This window comes from Calidris pugnax, unplaced genomic scaffold (assembly GCF_001431845.1).
Source record: "Calidris pugnax isolate Ruff unplaced genomic scaffold, ASM143184v1 scaffold31, whole genome shotgun sequence".
NCBI classification, from domain to species: Eukaryota; Metazoa; Chordata; class Aves; order Charadriiformes; family Scolopacidae; genus Calidris; species Calidris pugnax.
This window is the reverse complement of record NW_015090786.1, coordinates 7,447,117-7,468,315: the sequence shown is the minus strand read 5'-3', so window position 1 is coordinate 7,468,315 and position 21,199 is coordinate 7,447,117. Positions and strand designations below refer to the sequence as shown.

Sequence of the window (21,199 nt, the reverse complement as noted above, 5' to 3'; positions counted from 1 at the left end):
GCACACAAACAGGCTGAAAGAAAAAAGAGAAAATGGCTTATAGCAGGCATGCAGAATGTTTTTGATTTATCGCAAAAACAGAAGTGTTTATAGCAGAAAGATGCTGCATTGGCAGCGTCTTGCTGTCAACTGCTAAGCTGCTAACTCTCCTAAGGACCTGCATTACACCACCAACCTAATGCTTATGGATGGGCAGCTTCATCTTAACCTAAAAGAGGATATCCACACTGATAAGTGTATGTCAGTAGGATTTTTCAAAATTGCTTCACATAAGATGTTTTTGAGAGAGTGATGAAAGAAAATTGCTTATAATTTTATTTTAAACATTTTAAAAAGATAAGCATGAAATAAAAGGTTACATTTCCTTAGCACGTTAGTATACAAGTTACAAAAGCAGGGTTAAAAAGCACTACAATTAAATACTATTTCTATCTGAAAATAGGAAATAACTTGGGTATCGCTAACAGAAAAACAGTCATTGCAGACTAAAAGGCCTGATTTTGAAACATGAATGCACGATGAGGAACTTTCCCCAACAGCAATATTGCACATCCAGGTGACTACATATATATAAAACTAATATTCTTTTTTCCAAGGACCGAATGCATGATCACTTGTGCTAACGACTGGTTAGTTGTTACAGGTTCACATTGGTTATACTGCGTATTGTTCGTTTTGTTGTGCATCAAAACTGCACAAGCACAAACTATAGTTATTTTGAAACCTCACTGAAAAGGTGGGCCTCAAATTATCAGCAACATTAAATCCTGGTTAAAGATTTATTCAAATAACCTCAGTTTGCCTTACTGTTGTAAAGATCATATGAATAAACCATGAACTTCCTAACACAGAGAAAGAAAGGATTAATTTTTATTAAAATAAACTACGGGTTCAGAAACAAGCCAAACGCTGAATAACTGCAGCTGCTAACAGATCATGAAAGCAGTTTTAACTTTTGCTGTCATCAGCTGATGTGACTTTTTAATGGTACTAAAACATAGATAGATCTAAAATCTTGCTTAATAAATATAATTTTATAAGAAATTTTTCTTTCTATAAATATTACACTAGTTCGTACAATATTTATCACTAATTGCAAAAGACTTGACAGAATTACCTTCATTACAGTTCTAAATGACTAAGATACTCTAGTTGACTGAATTTCCTTAAAAAGTTTTATCTAATTTTGCCTTTGCATTTTTATTATTGTTCAATATTTTTATTTGCTCCCTACTTTTTGCATATACTTTCCAAACACAAATTTGGCTGTCCATCCATGCCATCAAGGTAATATTTCAGACTCTATTACTTCTTAAGCCTTCGCAGTTTTAACTTCCTGAGACCATTTTCAACTTCTTTTTTTCTTTTTTGGGCAAGCTTCTCTGAAGACTCAGGCTGCAGTTCTAAACAAGATGATGGCATCCCAGGCAGTTCTTCTATGGTTGTGCTTGGCTCAGTTTTGTTTGTCTGTACAATATTGTTCCTCTCAGAAAGGGGCCGGGAGAGGTTTTTTCCCAAAGTTAGTGACTCCTCATCAGACGTGGTACTCTTTATCATGTTTTGTTTAGAAAACAATCTCGAATCAAGCGGGGTCTTCTCCTCCAGGAATGGACCTAAACAATCATCACTGTATTTACTCATTTCTGTATCGCTAGGAATTAAAGAAGCCCCTTCAGAGGACACTTTTTTCCAGAAGTTTTCTTCTGAAGCACAGCTCTTTTGTTGAGCCTGTGTTTTGGTCACTTTTTGACTTTGTTTTGGACCTAGCAGTGCTGACTCATAGCTACAAGGGGGGTTCTCGCTTAGAAGACTTGACTTCAACCACTCCACAGAGTGAGGTTTTTGCTGGCTGCTAACATCATCTGGCTGTCTCCGATTAACATGATTTTCCAGCTCTAAAACAGGAAGCTCCAAGCTGCTCTCAGCTGTAGTTATGCAGTCCTTTAGCTGTCCTGTACTCCTACATTTCACTTCAGATTGAGGACTGAGAGATGTTTGACAGTCGTTCTTTCTGTTCCCTGTCTGTGAGTCCACTGAGCCAAGATACACTTTCTTGGGGTCCTTGCTGATTTGAGGTTTGCTTGTGCTACATTTCCTTGGTTTTGTCCTTTTCACACTGCAATAAAAAATAATTTTGTTTTTAAATTAAATAAAGAATCTTCACTGCCTCAATCCTCCCTTCTTATAAACTCTGAAACACCACCAGGGCAACCCTCTTTCTGAATGCAGAAAAAAGCCCTGTATATCACGTTGACAAGCAGTAATGTTTGTCTAGCATGGGTAATATCAAGTGCTATCCATCTGATTTTCCAGTGCACTAGGGGAACCCTATTTATTAATGACTAAGCCATTAAGGAGTTCTCATTCTATTCCAAGAGGCAGAACTGGATTCATTACAGATGTTAAAGGTCAACACTGCATAAGTATATTGAATTCCTTCCCAAACAGCCTAGATAAAATAGTATTTCATAAATGCCTAAATGATTTCAAACCATTCCCATATATTCACATGCATAATGTGTATCTAAAGAAGAGAGGGGGGCAGGCACGGAGAGCCAGCGTGTGTGTGTCTGTGTGAGAGTTTCTAATCTCTATTTTAGAATGTTCCTCTGGAATTTTTCCCAGGACATTTCAAAGCATTACTTTAAAGTTAACCACTACTCATCTAATATCAAGCCCATTCATCTGGGAAGGACTTAGGTAATGCAAATAGATGATATTCTAAAGGAATAGGAATCACAAGGGACATGATGGAGTGTCAGTACATAAACACTCCTCAGCAGTGTGTTACCTAGAAATTTAGATTTCACATAGGCTGTAAAATGAACTTTATCCACAAGTATTGTAGCTGCCCATGTAAGACTTTGAGTCTGAAGATACTGCTATAGATTGTCCCATGCTGAGACTGCTGCTCTGCTGATGCCAAGCAGTTCCCAGGTCAGCATATCTAACTCTTCAGAAAGGGGTCTCCTCAAAATAGGTAGAGGCGGCGTACCTCCAAATCTAATCTCATTTCTAAAGACAATACAGATGAGACAACACAGGTAAAAAGGAAAGTTGCCAGGGCTCACAGCAAATCCCCAATTCCACACTTGATTTGGGGCTACTGGCAGCTTGCACAAGTAAGAATGGCATCCTCGTACAGCAGAGGGCCAGTGAAATGTTCAGCTGACCAACTAACCCTCTCCATGCACTACATGAGGGACACACTTTAATTGTGACCAAAGATCCAGACTAGTACAGCGGTACACTGCAGTCTCTCAAAATGAACAAAATCTGGTGTTTTTCACCAGATTCTAACATCACGTTTATTTTGGCTCAGAGCTTCATTCAAGGAAAAAACACCCTGTTTTTACTCTGCCTAGTGCTATGCAAGATGTGGATTGTAATAGCTTTTTACATGCTGTACAAAACATTGATGTACAAAACAATGATGTACAAAACAATGATGATCATATCCACACTAGAGTAAATAAACTATGCTACACTAAGTAGTTTCTTAGTAATTTAAAATAATCTTTCATAAAGGAGTTTATATTATTTGAAATTTTATTACATGGGCTAGATTCTATTTAGCAAAATTTTACCAGATTACAAATTTAACGCCTTAGAAAGAATAGTTACATACATTTCTTTCAAGATGTCGTGCTTTGTCTGCTCATTCAGACTAATCTTAAGCTTCTTGTTCTCAGCAGACTCCGTAAAATATTCAGACGTCCCATTGGAAAGTTCTTCTTTCTGCTCCAAAAGAAAATACAGGTTTAAAACATCAAGCTATTATTCAACATAAGACTCCATTTCTAATACTAAGACTTACAGATGTTCTTTATTATTTTGATCTGAGCAGTCTAAGAGAAACAGAATTATTTTTAATCTTTTAATATTTGGTAGTCTAGTCAGTTCCCTCCCCTTTCAGACTCCCAACGAACATATTTCATATGCTAAAATATACCGCAAACAAACAAGGCTGCAATGTAAAGGATGTAGCTTTCCAAACCGTCTGAGGAAACTGTTGGCAAATATTTGACATCTTTGTGGCTCAAACTGTGACAAATGCCAGGAATCTCTCTTGCAGACAGGAGCATGTTTGTCAGGTTTTTTTCTGAAGAGACTGACTGGCGCAGTGGTCTATACACTTATTCTCAGAAGAATTCCCATAATTTTCCATACTTACAAAAAAATATACAGAGCGTTATTTGCTCATATAAGAAGGCAAGGGTTAAAACTTTTAATACTAACATTCAAACGCTCACAGCTTGTAGAAGTTGGCTACCACAGGACAACAAGGGAATTCTTTCTGGTCTCAGCTAACAGCAGCACCATGGTTTTATATAATACGAGATTGGGGCGAGAGGGAGGGAAGGAAAATGCTCTTTTTCTTCAAGCTGTGAGCATTTCCTTTCACAAGGAAACAATCTCAATGAGAGAAGAGCCATTTACTGACTTCGCTATTAACTACCACATACTTCAAAAAAGCATTATCTCTGAGGCTACGGAAAGGAGAGAAAAAAACGTGGCAAAGTCAAGAAGAGAAGATGCTTTGTGCGTCTCCTTTTATTTGGTAGCATTTTTCTTCATCAGCCTGCATGATGCAACTTCTGATCAGGGCTCATCAAACGCAGGGAGTGCTTATTCATACAGTTTCTTGCTCTGCACTATGAAGCCAGCACACTGGAGCTGGGCAGTATGAAAGAACTGAAGAAAGTAGAGGAGGACTGTGGAGGAGCAAGGCCAAAGCGTGTACATGACCGCTCAGGAACCTGTCACCTACAGGGGATTAAGTCCTGCCCATTTTAATTTTTATTCCTATTTTAACGGAGAGAGGGTAAACCTCACCACTCTTTCCAGAAGAATAAGCCAGTGAAAATAACTTTCTATTTTGTAAGCAGAAAGAGGGTAGCCAGGCAGAGAAATAAAGTCATTCTGACAGTTTAAAAAACTATAGCTGTGTGGAGCCTTCCTTTTGGAGGCAAATTACACAAACGTGTTTGTGTGTATTGCTAGATGCATGAAGCTCTGTCCACTAATGGTGCAACACGTGTGTTTACAGCAGGCAGAAGACACGAGACATACATGCAATGTGATTTCAATCTCAGAAATCAAGCCTAACTAGTTTAATCTGAGGGATTAATTGCTCCTTCTATTCTTGTTAGAGGTATGGACTCTCCTAATTTGACTAAATACATTTTCATATTTTGTAAACTATTAAAGAAGGGAATATTATTAAGATATTCAAGAGCTTTGCTATTTTAAAAGAAGCCGTACTCTTAACTGTAAAGTCTGTAGAAACTATTCTGATTTCCAGTAACACTAACACAACGCAGGCTGGAGGATCTTGCACAATCATGCTGCATCAAAGCAGCTGGAGAGCACTCTTACTTAGCCAGAAAACAGCAGCACAAGCAGAAGCATCTGAATTTATGCTTTATGGTAACTGGTAAGGCTAATTCTATTAAATCTTCTTCAGTCCTTGACACAGCAGACCGTGACAGGATCGCCAGTCCACTACAATCCTACAAGCAATCCTTGTAGATGTGGTGAGCAACGCGTGGAAAGTACCACTTTGTACAAAACCCACAGGAGGACTGGGGACAGTTCCTGCCCGCACGTAATCACTACTGCAGATAAGCAATAAACCCCAGTTCTAACTTGCATCTGATTATAAACAGTGCACGTTCATTGCTTGGAGTGTATCGTCACGCCACGGTGTGAAGAGCAGACCCTGGAGAGAGGCAAAGATGATGAAGCCACGTCACTTGTGAGTTGAGTCAGACTGGAGTCAATGGTCCAGAGCTGAAGGACTAACACATTCCCTCACTGTGCCATTGTCAACCTTTTATTTTGTTTTCAAATAACTTATCACATAAAGCAGTGACAGAAAAGGGTTAAGGCATTAAAAAAATTAAAAATCAGAATGATTTATATGTGAAACACTTCTGAACATGCCCTCTAAGTACAGTAGATTTTCCCCTTGGAACCACACCCTGTAAGTGCTGTATTTTGAGAGCTGAACAATTAACATAAGGCATATGAGTCAGTCTTTGAAAGACTCTGTGGGAACCAGAGAGCCTTTTGCTATTAGGAGTGATGTAAACTCCCTAAGGCTGGAATAAGTCCACAATAGAAGGCAGAGAGAGTCATAAATAACAACAATGGGCACTCCATATACTACTAAGACACTCAGCCATTATTGGTGATACTTCCTTTATTTTCTTTATTAGACTTAATAATTTTAGTTAATTAAAAAAAAATAAAAAACACTGTCTGTTTTGGGAATACTATTTATTTCCTATGGGAACTTCAGGACTTGTTAAAGAAAGAAAAAAAGCTAATCTGCTCTCATCCTGTCTAGTAATCCCAAATTCCTTTTAGGCAGTGAAATAATTAAAGAAAAATATTCCAGGCATAAAAAGGAGGACAGCAGAAGCAGACATCATATAAACAATGACACCATGACAGAGAAAAACGTCAAAGCACCGCCAGACTTGTGACTTGACTCTGAAAGAGCTGCAGGGAGTGGGACGGCTGCTAACAAATTAAAACCACATTTCTTGGCAAATTGTTAAAGACAGACATATTTACATTTGTATGGAGACTGGGTGGGCACAAAAGATTAAAATGCTTCTTTAGCCCTTGAACTGCCAAGTTCTATTAGAAATATGTGCTCTTAAAATCCTAGGGTAAGCTCACTCCTTTTTGTCACTAAAACTCGGCAAAGAAGGGCCTGAAGAAATGAAGCTTACAGGGTCTTGCTACCTTACCTGCTCATAACACTGGCCTCTCAAAACCTGATTTTAAGATCCCTAGCATTTATCCAAAGAGATGTCTGGGGAAAAAAAAACCCTCCATTAAGACCTACAGAGAAACATGACCATTAGGCACGCTTTACTTGCTTTAAGGCTCATCAAATTGAAAATTCTTTCACTCTCTTACTCAACTTACTATCTCACTCAAAATGAAGAAGAAATGCTCAAAAATATAAAAGTGGTGACTGCCATCTGCAGATCTCTCCAGGGCAGATGGATTCAGCAATACAGCATTAAATACCTGAAAAAGAACTGCTCATGGATGTGCATTTGTGAAGAATCCTTACAACTCTACAACTGAAGAAGAGTGAAAGGTTTGGCCTTTTCAGCCTGACAATAATACTCATACAAATACTGATATTTTTTTTTTTTCAGTCTAGGGTTTGGAATGCAGGGCTGAAAGAAAGATTTCTCAAGTGAACACTGCCCCCCTTCCTGCCTCTCATATGGTTTCATACTTTCTAGTTGTCTCTTACTACGCTCAGGATAACAGTTGCACATGCTTGTGTACCAATGCAGTAACATTAAGGGATAATTAAGTATCGTGTCTGGTTAACAACAAAAACCAAAACAAAACCAAACTCAAAAAACAGAATAAAAAGCCACACATTGTTTCGGAATTGCATTTATCAATGCGGCTCAACTTGCTCATCAAAAAACACTTAATAGAAAACATCAATGGGTCCAATAAATCACATTTAGCATCATGCGCTGTACAGAAGGAGACTCCGAATATAATCATGTAGATGAAGCAATGAAATAAAGTATTATAGTAGGCACACACAAGTGACTAAAATTATAACTAGTAAAAGGAATCGGACAGAAACAGTTATTTAGGTGAGCTTTACGTGAGCTTGCAATTTCATGATTTCCTCTTAATGTCACTCTAAGCAGTATCATGAGCTCAACCATCTAAGATAACCTCTAGGGCTCAGAACATTTCTAATAGATGATTGGCAGATCAGAGAGGTCAGACAGGACTTTCCCAATCTGATAAACAGAAAAGGGCTCCTAAAGCAAGTGCGGAGGCTTGCCAGTGAAGGATGGATCAGATACTATCATCTAACTGATAGAAAATTGACAGACACAGGACTTTGGGTCTAGTCTTCTGCACTCTCCCATCCCACATGAAGGAAAAGCTACCCACAATTTCATGATGCAAATTTTTCAGCTTTGCCAATGTAGTGATGCATCTGTCTTAGCAATTCTATTTATCAACTCCTACCACATTATAAAACATTCACAAAAGTTTTCCAAGTACGGAAATGCATGTTATTCTCAACATGAAATACAGTTCTTTGAGTGGACTTGTAGAACATTGCTCTACATTTTAAAATGGACTGTCCTGCTGTATATGTCAGTAAGTTCCAGTAAAAAAACATTAAGGATCATTCCATGTTATGTATGGGAGTACTGATTTTCCATTTGAAATAGGTATTTTTAAGGAATGCTGGTGGTTTTAAAAAATCCATTCTTTCCAAGATTGAAATTGAGGAAAGAACCAGAGAAAATTGCATCTCTCCCATGAGGAGCAGAACTGTACAACCTGCCTCTGTCCTAGCACAGAAAGCAAAATCTAAATGCTGGATCAGTACAGTCTTCAGTATCTGCTACCAAAATTCATTTTGATTTGACACCGTGGATCTTAACTATTATGTTTTTGCTTGTCTAGAATCCCTATTGTCTGTACTATTTAGCCCAAGAGCTGGCCCAATCTGTTACAAGTCCCTGGGATGCACATTCCACTTTCTCAAAATACAAGGTGTGAACTCAGGTTTCGCACTCTATACATAAGTCCTGGCAATTCCAAACTCTCCAAAGGTCCCCAAAGCATCATCAGATTACCTTAAAGCATATGACTTCTGTGAGGAAAATGCCTTCTTGCATTTGAAGTCTTTTGTTTGGAATTTAATTGTATTTTACATCTAGCAGGAATCCCAGGCTATTCTGAACGTAGGAAATTCAGAGTTATCCAGATTTGTGTTTGCTAGGTAACGGAAAATAAATAGAAAAATTACTAATAAGCTGTAAATGGCATAAAACAAATAAGTTACATGGGGGGCGTTTTAAAAATTGATGCACATCTGTAACACAGATAGCAAGAACATACGTAACACTGTCTAAAGCCACAGAAGGTGCTTCTGAAACAAACTATTTATTTACATACAGAGAAGCACGTGATACATGCTCTGTGTATGTGCTTGAAGGCAAAAAGCGTCAAAATTAATGTGAAGTAATTGAGCTATTAATCATTCTGATTTTATATACTGATGCTACAAGACTCAGATTCTATCTTCAGAGAAAGTGTCCACTGATAAGAAATGGAGGAAGAGACAATAGTTTTTCAACCAAAATAACTCCTCTCAATGACACTGACAAAAAATGTAAAGTGTACTAATGCTGAATTTTATTTTTTTAAGAAAACCAATGTCTTGGAAGCATGCATCTTTAGCTAGCCTTTCCTTTTAAGGTTCCTGCCTCCAGTAATTAGAAAAGAGGACATGCATGCAAGATATACTTTAAAGACTTGAAGACTTTTTTTACAAATTAAGAAGATAGCAATTTTTTGTGGAGCTTGACCCCTTTCCCCATCTTACAAACCATGAGGGAAGGAACCTACGACTCAATTGTCACATGAGTGTCTGAAATAGCAAGGCACTCCTGGTATCCTGTACTACAGCTTCTAACAGTCCGACATGAGGATCCTCTGTCTGCCTTCCAATCTAAATGGGTTATCAGAGTCAGCCAGTACAGATGTCTGAACTAGTAATACTAAAGTAACTTTCTTTTTATCCTTCCAGATACAGCATGGGCTATATGACATAACAGAATACTATTTAGAGTAAATGATGTATACAACAACATGATTCATATACTTAATCCTTCAATTCTTGCAGAAAAAAAAATACGGAAAAGAATACGTCAATTTTAAATAACAACTGTTCTCTTTAAACAATTACAACAGTGTTTAACAACTGTAGGAGATCTTGGAAAGAATAACTAATACTCTTGATCTTGCTGGTTATACAGAAGCAAAATATGTTAATTAGACAGAACTACACAGCCCAGGAGATAATTACTCTTTAACAATTTAGTCAATGTTTTAGCTTGGTTTCCAAAACAGAGACCACTACTCCTAAAGCCCCCAAGATTTCTGAGCTCACACTGGGGATGTGTCCCTCCAAATAATTTCATTACAAATTGTTAAAAAATCCTCTCGTGAACTTTGCCATCACATATTTCAGCTTACTGTTCAGTCAAGTTATGAAATTCCTACTAGTCATAACCAATTTCTGCTGAAGACTGAAGAACAGATTGCTCTTTAAAACAATTAAAAAAAAAAAATCTGTCAAATATTCTTTGCCCAACAGAAATACAGAGAATTATTATCAAAACCTGAAGTAATTTAAATATTTTTAATTCCTAGAGTCATCAAAGTCTCACAGATGCACAGGAGCTAAATAAAAACTTTAGCTCACTGTAGATTATTACTGCCAGCCTTCCACCCTGCACCTTTGCTGGAGGTGCCTGTCCTCTCAAAGCCTGCAGAGAGGAAAGAACATAATTCAGGCAAATTCCAGAATCTCAGCTCAACTCTGCATTAACCACCAGCATAAGCTGTGACAGCAAGAGAGTGAGAGGGGAGAGGAAAATGAGGGAGGTGAAGGGATGATGACAGATGATAATATCTTAAATAACCACAAGACTTTGACAAATGAGATCTTCTGAACGCTGCTAAGTAGTTACATTTATATCAACTGGAGCACGCATATGAGAAGCAACTACCAAAATCAGTAAAAGATTACTCAATTTGTCCCTACTTTTTAAAGATTGCTTCACATGGAAACCATTTTATGTGCTTAATCATTTATACTGCAGTTGCAGGACCTTTTGCATTTCTGCTATCCTTCACTTGGGCTTTGCACAATGAGAAGCACACAATCTTTTATTGAAGATGTATTCAACTCACTTACTGGCTTTAAGACAATTTAAGTATTAATTTTTGTTTCATTCCATATATACTCTAATATTCTGTCTGCTCTTCAGACAAATAATGCTACGGAACAAAGATTTTCAAATCTGTTATTTATAGCAATTTCTTGGCCTTTATCCAGAGATCATACAGTTAATTCACTCAGCAGTATGCATGAACACTGTAATTGCTCTTTTCAGTAAAAATGCTGTGCATTTATCAACAGATGATTTTCATTTACAGTCCTAATGACCCTCTACCCAGCTCTGAGAAGTTTCTCTGAAATTCTCCACAGCCTTCTCTAGTCTTGACTAATTGAAATAATTGTGTCAGATTTCATTTTTCATTTCATCATTCGTCCACTTCTCTGGATCATTAATATAACAAACAGCAGACAGCTATTAAACTTTTGCCATGCAGAAAATAAATCAGTCAGTTTGTAAGCTATAAGAAGAAACTAAGACAAGTTCAGACAAATCTCACTGAGGCAACTCACAGCATTACTGCTCTCGGGTATCCTCCCTCCCCTTCTGCAGGAGGTTCCTACCCCCACTGCAGGGTTGGCAGAAGAGAGTGCACACACATGCCCCAGCCGCTCCCACCCGCAATTCAAGGCACTAGCTTAAAATCCAGGGAAATTTGGTTTGCATGAATCCACAAGACCGTGATATGCAGCAAGATGAGATACAGGCATACAGCCCTTTTGGCAAACTCAGCTATAGGAGTGGTAATCTCCAAGGAGAAGAGGCAGGCAGCTGGGACAAAAGGGAATATTGTAAAACTGCTGAAGCATTCTTCTTTACGACCAAGTCAAAGATGTTCGTATCATTACTTTGCCATGTAGTTTCTCAGAGAGCAGTTTTATGATGCAAGCTAATTTAAAGCTATCCTGATACTGAAAGGGAAATCTCACCCTTACCCAACAGATGGTCCTGCCAAGTCTCTGTATCAACACTAGCAGCCATGCAGTGAGAGTCTGACCTAAGTGATCCAGCTGAAAGCTAACCACACAAACAAAAACCTCCAAAACAAAAAAAAACAACCTTTGTTTTCAGAGGGATCAATGAATTAACCCAGCTCGCCACACATGCCAGCACTGACAGACACTGAGGACAAGAATGCATGGCCAAGAGAAGAGCAGGCGGGAGGGACTGCATGTTTCAGTACCATCAATCTTACATCGGCTCGAGCAGAATATGAAGGATGAGTAGAAAAAAGCTTTAAGCGTCAAAAGAGAAAACTCACCAAAGACAAAAGCAGTTCTTTGGTCTTTTCCACTCTGTGGTATATAGGAAACTACAGGGTTCATTAGTCTGCAGTTTCTCCTCTCTATGTTTTTGAAAAAAGAAGTGAACACTGCACAGTTACCAAACTACAGCTTAATAGTAGTTAATACCAAGTTAATTATTAACTTAATATCACTATTAACTTGATATCAAGTTAAAAGAATTAAGTACATTATCTGAAATCACATGAAAAACTAGATTTTATGAAATTTAAAAATTATAATGAAATCAAAAGCCATCGTACAACAAATGTAACAAGAACGTGTGTTTTGGATGCTGCTTCCAAACCAGGGGAACTATCAGCTGTGACCTAAAGGAGTGGTTCTGCTCACTTCATCCAAATCCTGGCTGCATGCTCCTGCAACATTTTTTGTGTCACACTTGGCAACTGCATGGGTACAGGATGAGTTGGTTCAGTGAACTGACATGACAGAAAACTAATCCTCCAATAAAAAACCCGAGAAACTTCACAAACAAATAGTTTTCTGCTGGATCAAGTCAATGAACTAATTCATTCTCAACTGAAGAATCACTTGGTCCTTTGTAACCAGAAAGGAAAAGAATATATAGCTGGAACTAGAGGGGATGTGGACTGACCTTTTCAGTAGTAGCCCACTATTACAGTAGTTTAACTGTGATCGTTTTTATAGATATATATATACACACACATAGTTCCATGCCAAGATTAGCACTCACAGAGTGTGAATTGTGCAATTGTATTTCACAGCATTTCCTTCTTCCCCTACCCAATCTGATATCACTTAACAATAGTCTTCAAAGTATTTAAGATAACTAAACTCCACACAAAGTCTTCTACTAATCTTTACAAATTGCTGCTATCTGAAAAGTTTTCATTCTACCTTCCAGTAGACATGCTATTCTAGCAACATATACTCTATTGTTAAGTCACCTGTTAATTACAGCTAAGTGTATGTTTTCATGAAAGAACCAGAAGCCTCTTCCCAGCATAATCAAAATCCAAGCACATCCTGTCACTGATGCTCTTACAACACGAGTTTTAAGAATGAGAACTGTCTAAGGTACCTGAAGTATGCTACAATGACATGATTTATAAAATCAGACATGTATAAAGATGATTAAATTGTTTGTTTTCATTTCTCTGTTGGGGATTTAATAAGCAGAGGCCATATCTTAAGCATTTTTCTCCTCCTTACATACCTACGTAGGTGTTTTTTTTTTCCTTTAAGAGAGTAATATCCTGTTTGGAAAATAATCTTTTTTTTTCTGGTAAAATATTCTATGTAACTTAACAACGCTCAGTGGAAACTTTGAGATCTTTTAAATCAAGACAGGCTCTCCTAATGCCCGTTTTCGTTTCTGACTTCATATGAATTATGACTTCATATTTCCACTTTAATATCATCATCAGCTTAACTTCCCTCACGCTTTCCCTATAACTGCTTCCTCTCATAGACTCTAGTATAAAGCCGATGCTTTATCAATGAATACTCCATTGTTAGCATATTTTCAAATGCTCACAAGCCTCCAATAAGCCTTCCACCCATTTCCATTTCCACTGTTTCTTCAGATAACCTGTTTTCAACTTTCCATTTTAGCTCTGTACATAATAATCATCAAGAAAATGTCGTCATTGACAAAAGATGACTAATCTCTCCAGAGCTCTTACACATTGCCTTGGGTTTCCTCTTTTGCCATGTTCCCAAAACTGTCTTCTTTTTCAAGATAAAACTATTAAAGATTACAAACATAGTTTGGCAAAACAGGAAACAATGGTTTTATGTTTAAACTCAGCATTAATCAGCCAAGCTATTCTTCCATCTTTTCCTTGAAACTTCCAATTTCCTTATGCATTTTTAATAACTTGCTGTATTGTTTCTGTAATACAGCAAGTTCTTCAACAGATTCTTTAAGAGACTTCTCTTCTTCCAAAATTATTATTACTGCCTGTAGCCTGATTTTTAGATATGACCACAGGAGCACCTGTTTCTAAATAGATTTTAGAACACAGAAAATTACCTATCAGTAGATTTTTTTCAATTTTATTTCAGCTCTACCCTTTAGAAGTGCTCTCAAATCCTTTATTAGTTTATGCTTAAAGTTAATTTGAGAGGCTGCCTAAACCACCTTTTCCTTGGTCTTTCAAGATGCATCACAGAAGGCTTCAAATTGCTTCTCTCAGCAATCGATGCTAAGGTTTGTGCTTGTGAATAACTCAAAAGAAATCTAATTATGATCTTTCCTAAGACGTAGGACATAAGTATTTCATTTCATATCTGGCTACATCCCTTGAAACTCTTGGTTCAATCTCAGTCTATTTCAGAGATACAGAGAATACCTGTAAAAGGCAGTGAAAATGCAAAGAATAAAGTGCTGAAGATTGGTGAAGAAAGAGAGAGTTGCAATGAACTAAAGATATGTATCTGTATCAGGCTGACATAAAACCAGTTCCAAGTAATGGGAAAGCAGGGCATTGAGCCTGACTTGTCTTGACAGAGCCAAGGAATGAAAGCTTGACCCAAGCTGTAAAACAACATAAAAGCAGTTTAAAAAAAACAAAACAAAACAAAAAACTGTTAAGTCTTGACTAAGTCAATCACAAAGACATTAAGCAATGTTGAAAAAGTGACAAAGTTTCCATTAACATATATTCAATTACTTTTATAAAACACAGATAGGCCCTCAAAACCAAGGGCATGAGCTGATTAAACATTTAAAAGAACTTGCATGCAACATTATGAAATTATTCAAACCTAAACAACAGACAGAGGAAAACAAAACATAAGCCTCATTTTTAGCCCATGACAGAATACACTGGAGTATATCAACAGAAAGGTCTTCTGGGTGGTCTTTTGTAGTCTAGTTTGGAGTTCAAGCATACTCACTGCTAAATTGCCTAGAGAAAAGTACACACACAAAGCACAGATCCTTAGCCTTTCCTTCTGGAGTGCCAAAAACTTGAAATTACCTCTCAGTGGCAATCAAACACTCCTCTAGTTTGGCAAAGTACTGAGCTGGAGTGTATGATAAAGCCGGTACTAACATGCGGTAGAAATTCTGGATCAACAAAACAGTTTGGAGTGGACCTTTTAATGTAGAGTGGCAAGAATTAAAAAGATACTCCAAAACATTTCCTGAGCATCTGTTCACATCTTGCTTGTTCTTCAAATCAGGAAAGATGGCTTAGGGATAACTTTTTCATATTCTCTCCTACCAATATAGTACACTGACTGTTCCAGACAGTTCTGTGCACATATTGCATCTGCAAGTAAAGCAAACTCCCAAGACTTTATTATTGCTTAGGTCATGATCCCACTAAGAGATTTATTTATTTTAAAATATTAAAATGTTTAAACTCCCCTTTTCAACAACAATGAGTTTCCATAGACAAAGATCAAGGTTTGAAACAGTCAACCTGAAGTCCATAATATATTTTTCATTTGCCGCCTTTTTACTATGCAGAATCATGTGAAAGAAACTAAAGCGAACTTCTCATCTCTTATGGAAGATTAAAAATACCAAATGGGGGAATCAGATATCTCATAAGAGATACTTAAGCAAGAAAAAAAAAAGATAATTATTTCTCAGTAAAAATGCAGAGACAGGATTTTCTACTTAAAGCATCTAAGTAGTTTTCAAGACAACGCTGAGAAAGTAATGATTTTCAGTGTAGTAAAGTACTTCTAAAGCAGTTAATTTCTTTTTTCTGAGAGAGAGAAAAACATTTGCTTGATCTTTTGACATTTAAGAATACTTACTAATGTAGGAATAAAGATAATAAAACTGCACTAATAAATAAAAACACCTTGCTTGATATTAAAGAAATAAGTTGAATGACTGGAAAAAACCTTTTTTTTCAAGGGTCAAATGTACTTTAATACATCTAAAATAAAGTACTAAAATACACATAGACCTCAGCATGTAATTCTGACCCTTACTGTGAGCACAGAAGGGACCGCCTGCCATGTAGCAGCCACCTGGGTCAATGTGAGCTCTCCTGAGACACTCAGCAGTTAACCGCAGCATAACATTTATAAGCCTTTGACACTGATGAAACCTTCAGGATGAAATATTTAAGTAGAAATTTTTATGGCATTTTACTACACACCAGTGCCTTTTTCTCCATAAATATTTGTTTCGGATTTTGGGGGGGGGGTGTGTGTTTATTTCTGTTGGTTTGGTTTTTTTCCCCAGCAGGTTTAGCACTTGTCTATTTGTTTGGCAGAACAAATGCTAAGAAAATATAGAAGAAACCCAGGGACATTAAAAACTTTGCCGCTATAATTTTGGAAAGTAAAACTTTACACAGACAAAATACAAAGGAATAAAAAAGATCCTTAAAACAAGGTGCTAAAATTATACTTAGCTTTCTAAATATGTGGTCTTTTTCTATGAGGCTTATATGGTTCAGAAAATGCTGAGTTTCCAAAAATTACCATTTTCGTCTGTTTCAGAGTCACTTAAGGATCTCTTTTTGAATACTTGGGTGCAACTGTTAATGTGATTTTCTGTTTCCAAGACAACAGTCACAAATATGTTAATAACTACATCTATATATAAACATTCATCTTACTACTATAAAATAAAGCAGGAAATTTACAGAACAGTTTTGTACATACCAATACACCATTTTCACATATCCAAGCGCTTGGATCACATTCAAGTTTACTGACACAAACTATAAATCTTTCTGGAAACACACGTAGCTCTACATAAAAAAAATTGAAAAGAAGATTACAAAAATTATATGCATGCTGAAAACCACACATGACAACATATATACATGTTATTTTAGTAAACAAAAAAAAATTATTTTTAAATTGCACACTAACTCACTCCAGATACTCTACTAGTTTCTTACCTACTCTCTTCAACATCATATGCCTCCTTTTGTTTTGGTTTTTTAAACCATCCAAAAAAAAATCAGTAAGTCAGAATAATTTTAGTTCCCAAGAGGATAGTCATGGCTGCAAATTAGTTCACCTGCACCTCTGGACAAATATACCAGACAGAACCACTTAACAACCATTTATTCTGTGCTATTCTGGTGATGAGTCTTTTCATCACAAAAGCTGTAATTCATGTTTGTAATACATCACAACACATTCAGTCATAAAAACTCATCATAAGGCTAAATGTTTCAAACTCTGACTACAGTGATTTTTGAAGTCATTAAAAAAATTAGTTAACTACTACTGAAATACATATTTTACTCAAGATAACATGGTTTGTTGTGAACATGACAGAGTTCCTATTTAAAAAGAATTAAAAATGGAAGGATTTTCAGATTAGAATAGACCAGACAAAGCATTAGCAATGCTGTGAAAAAAATCACAGCTGAATATTTTGTTATTTTATATATCAGATTATTTCCAGATTAATATCTTCATATTTGCAGATCAGATTTTTTTTGTTGTTGGTTCTTGCTTTGGTTTGGCTTTATAAAAAGTGTGTACCACAGCAACTCTAGAGCCATTACAATCAATGATGGAGATGTTGAAACAGATTACCTTGCATTTGCCATACACAGAGACCTCAGATGCATCTGTATTGGCACAACAGCTTTCTAAGCTACTACAACTTACTAATGAATATGAGCCTTTCATAATCCTTGCAGAAATATCAACTCCGTTAGCAAAACTGTGTCCAAAGTAGTATTCCTGCTGTGCCTTATGTCCAGACTATCGCTTCTCTGCTTGTATCCTCAAGACCTGAAAAGCTACCCTCAAAGGTCTAGTACAATGGCTTCCAAACTTCATGTAGTCTACAGATGTCTTCCAAATGGGCTATAAAAGAAAAGCCAGGCAACTGTTACAAGGACTGAATTTGGTGTATGTGGTTCCAGTAATAGCCTCTTTGGTAAGTTCACTTTAGATATTAAGTGAGCATCACCAATATAAAGTATACAAGATTCTTCTTCTATTGGGCTTAACGTCTGGTCTTTGTGAAGTAATAGGTGTATCTTACAGAATAGAAACACTGGTGCCAAATTATTTCTTTTTGATGATATGGGCTTATTTTGCTATTTATTGGAAGCAAAACCCACCAAAATTAAGTTCCATCCTCATTGGGAACATCATGTGGAAGCAAAGTTTTGACTGCGGCATCAGAGCCTCTCTTTTCGGCAGCACTAGTAGTGCAAGTTCATTCCAGTTAGACATTTTTATTGTTACATTTTGTAACAGTTTCATTTGATGGCTAACAAAATGAAAGTATCTTTAGGTATTCGTTGACGCTTAAAAAAAGTTCAATTTTAATACACAGAAACCAATATTGAGACACCAGTGCAGACACTACACTATTTTACTCTAACTGTTCTTCCAGGAGGCTGGGAGAACATCTTTGATGAAATATTTAAAATCAGCACTCCAATCTCTTCAACCAATCTGGACTTAGAAAACAACTAGCTGGTATTTGAAGAGAGATTTAAACATTTATGAATATAAAGAATTCCTAGAACAATAAGAAATTATTTTAAAATATCCATTCAAGTATTCAATATTTTAAGGGCACCTAATTGATTTATTTTGCTTTTTTAATACAAAAACCTCAACACAAAGGCCAATGATCATTGTAACTTCTTTTTACTTCTGTTGGCGGAACAGGATTGATATCACTTCCTTACAGAGCATCTTGGCTTGAGAAAACATGAAAAAAAGATCTGGTCCAATGACATCAGCTATGTAAAGATTTTATAGCACTGAGGTGAATGAAAGCCTTTTCTTGCATACACTTGTACTGTACAGTTGATGTCACAAGACACTCGAACAATAATGAAGTGATTCATGCTGCAACCTCTGGTTGATTCATGCTGCAGAGACTCAGTAAAATGCTGAGTCTCATCATACTTACAGAATTTGGTGTGGCTTAGCTGATTACCCTGGGGCAAGGCATACACAAATTTAAATTTAAGTTTTAAAAAAAAATAATCCATCATACATTAAGAAAAACCTCTTTTTTTTTTAGCAAACATCCTAAACTAAAAAAAAAATAAAAAAAGCAAGCTCTGAAAAAAAATTTGATTAAGTAGACCAAAATCTGACAAAGTATTAGTCTATGTTCTCTTTTTTCCCCTCCCAGAAATGCAAAGTTGTAAGTAACACTATAAGAAACTGATTTCTTACCACGATAACGCTTCCCTACAGCACAACGGAGATTAACCCATCTCTTCATAAAGTAGGCAGTAATGTGAAAACTGTTGGCTGTAACATAAAACAAAGGGATAATAATAAGTGCAAGGATATCTTGGGCACTGTGGTCTCAAAGCATTGCACATCTGCAAAGACAGGACTGAGAGAAAGCGGCAGTTCAAGAATACAAAAGAAAACATAACTTTAAAGTAATACATTTAAAAAGAAACTGCTCATACTGAAATCTCAAAAAATTAGTATCTGAAGCAGGAGAAAAATCTAAACAAATCACTAACCACCAAGTTCTAGTATCCAACCACAGAAATAAATTTAAATCAATTAATTGTTCAGAGATGTAATCCACTTAATAGCCTAGCATCGTGGTGACTAGTCCAACAAGCTACAGTCCTATTCACTACAATGTTTTCATACATATTTCAACAAAAACACTAAAGATCACCAGTTACTTAACTGCCTTGTAGAGAAAGGCAACATACTCAAAGCTGATGGAAAAAAGCTGGCTACAATAAAAAAACCCAACAAAACACAAAGGAACGTGAAAGATCTTAATGATCTGCAATTTGAATTAAGTGAAAAATGCATACATTTCAACTCCTCAATATCCACAAGTAGACAGAGCTAGTCTGGCTAACCCAGCAGATACCTGTAACATACACAGAGGCTTCTTCAGTTCCTATTCCTGAGAATGACAAAAATCCTTGTGCAGCAGGAGCATAAGAAAAGGACATAAAGGATTATATTACACCAAAAAGACTATTAGACTATAGCTAAGGAAATAAGCTTTTACTTTTGTTCTACTTTAATTCCCAAATGACCCCGAGTAAATCAGTTAGGACTTGATTCATAAAGGTATTTAGCAACCTAAGTCCCACTGAAATGGAAAAAAGTTAGCATCTGGGACAACTCCTCCTTAGTCTCTGTGTACAACTCACTAAAATGAATGCGCAAAAGAGGGTATTTCCCCTGACTCTGATGGGTTTTGCAAGACTTTTAATTATTGCCACTTCCAAGACCATCAGATACCCTTGGTGCAATTACCACAGAAGAGTTAGAAAATTAAGTGCTACTGTTGTTCTTCTAATCTAACCATTTAAAAACAAGTAAGAAAAACTTGCTTGTTCCAGTCTCAATCTCTACTGAGCAAATGCCAAGACACGCCTTATTTCTAAATATAAGACTCAAAATGTACATCCTCTCCTGCAGAGTCTACAACTCTCCTACTTGTAAAAGGTCTCCTGGAGCTCACCATCAAATGCTGTTCAGCAGCATCTCTCATTAAGAACTATAGTTATTGATCACAATCAATCCTTTGAAATTTATCAGCCATCTTTTTCCTTCCCCTCAGGAAGATACCTAAAATTTGACTTCCCTTTAGAGATCAAGTCAAGATGTAACAAGTTGAACCATCCCTCAAAAATGATGAGTGTTAGAGAAAATTTTGGATGTAATCCACCAGCTTTATTAACTGTATATTTACGAGCACAATTAAAGAATATTACTTTTAGCTACTTCCAGTTTGGCATCCACAGTTATTTAGCATTGTTCATAGCGTTAGCCAAATCAAGGAATTTGCCCTGTATATAAATAAGTTATTAGTGTGATAATAGCATCTTCCACTGTGACCTCTGTAATGCTGAAAAAGTAACATTCATAAAAGTACAACTTTGCAAACAAATATTCAAACAGAGTAAATATTATTAAAAGAGTCTTTCCACCTCCATTTGTCTGGCATATTCCAAATGTATTTGTCTTGAGAATGTAGAAGTGTGAATCTTTTGCTTTTCACAAAGCACGATACATCATTCCTGAAATTCTTTTATGAATCGGTGACATGTACATCTGTTTATTTTTCTTGCTATCCTGGTATTCTCTGAGAGGTTAAGTGCTTAATCATATTTGATTAACTAATGGCCTGAATAAAGTTTGAAATTCCTTTTAAAGGGCCTTGATTCAGCTACCACTGTTCTGTGGAAGAAAACACCTACCTCAAATCTAACAAAATAA

The 21,199-nt window shown here is 36.5% G+C and overlaps 1 protein-coding gene across 5 annotated transcripts in view; it reads right to left on the bottom strand.

Annotated features, from left to right (window-relative positions):
- Positions 1–315: 315 nt before the first annotated feature.
- Positions 316–21,199, bottom strand: part of SLX4IP (SLX4 interacting protein) — a 74,650-nt gene continuing 53,766 nt past the window's right edge. For all 5 annotated transcript variants that reach the window (XM_014966310.1, XM_014966314.1, XM_014966313.1 and 2 more), the window contains 4 exons: positions 19,169–19,246; positions 16,664–16,752; positions 3,629–3,738; positions 316–2,116 (listed from right to left, as the gene is read on the bottom strand). In XM_014966310.1, coding sequence (XP_014821796.1) covers positions 1,306–2,116; positions 3,629–3,738; positions 16,664–16,752; positions 19,169–19,246 — 1,088 coding nt within the window. In that variant the 3' untranslated portion in view covers positions 316–1,305. The remainder of the gene's footprint in view (positions 2,117–3,628; positions 3,739–16,663; positions 16,753–19,168; positions 19,247–21,199) is intronic.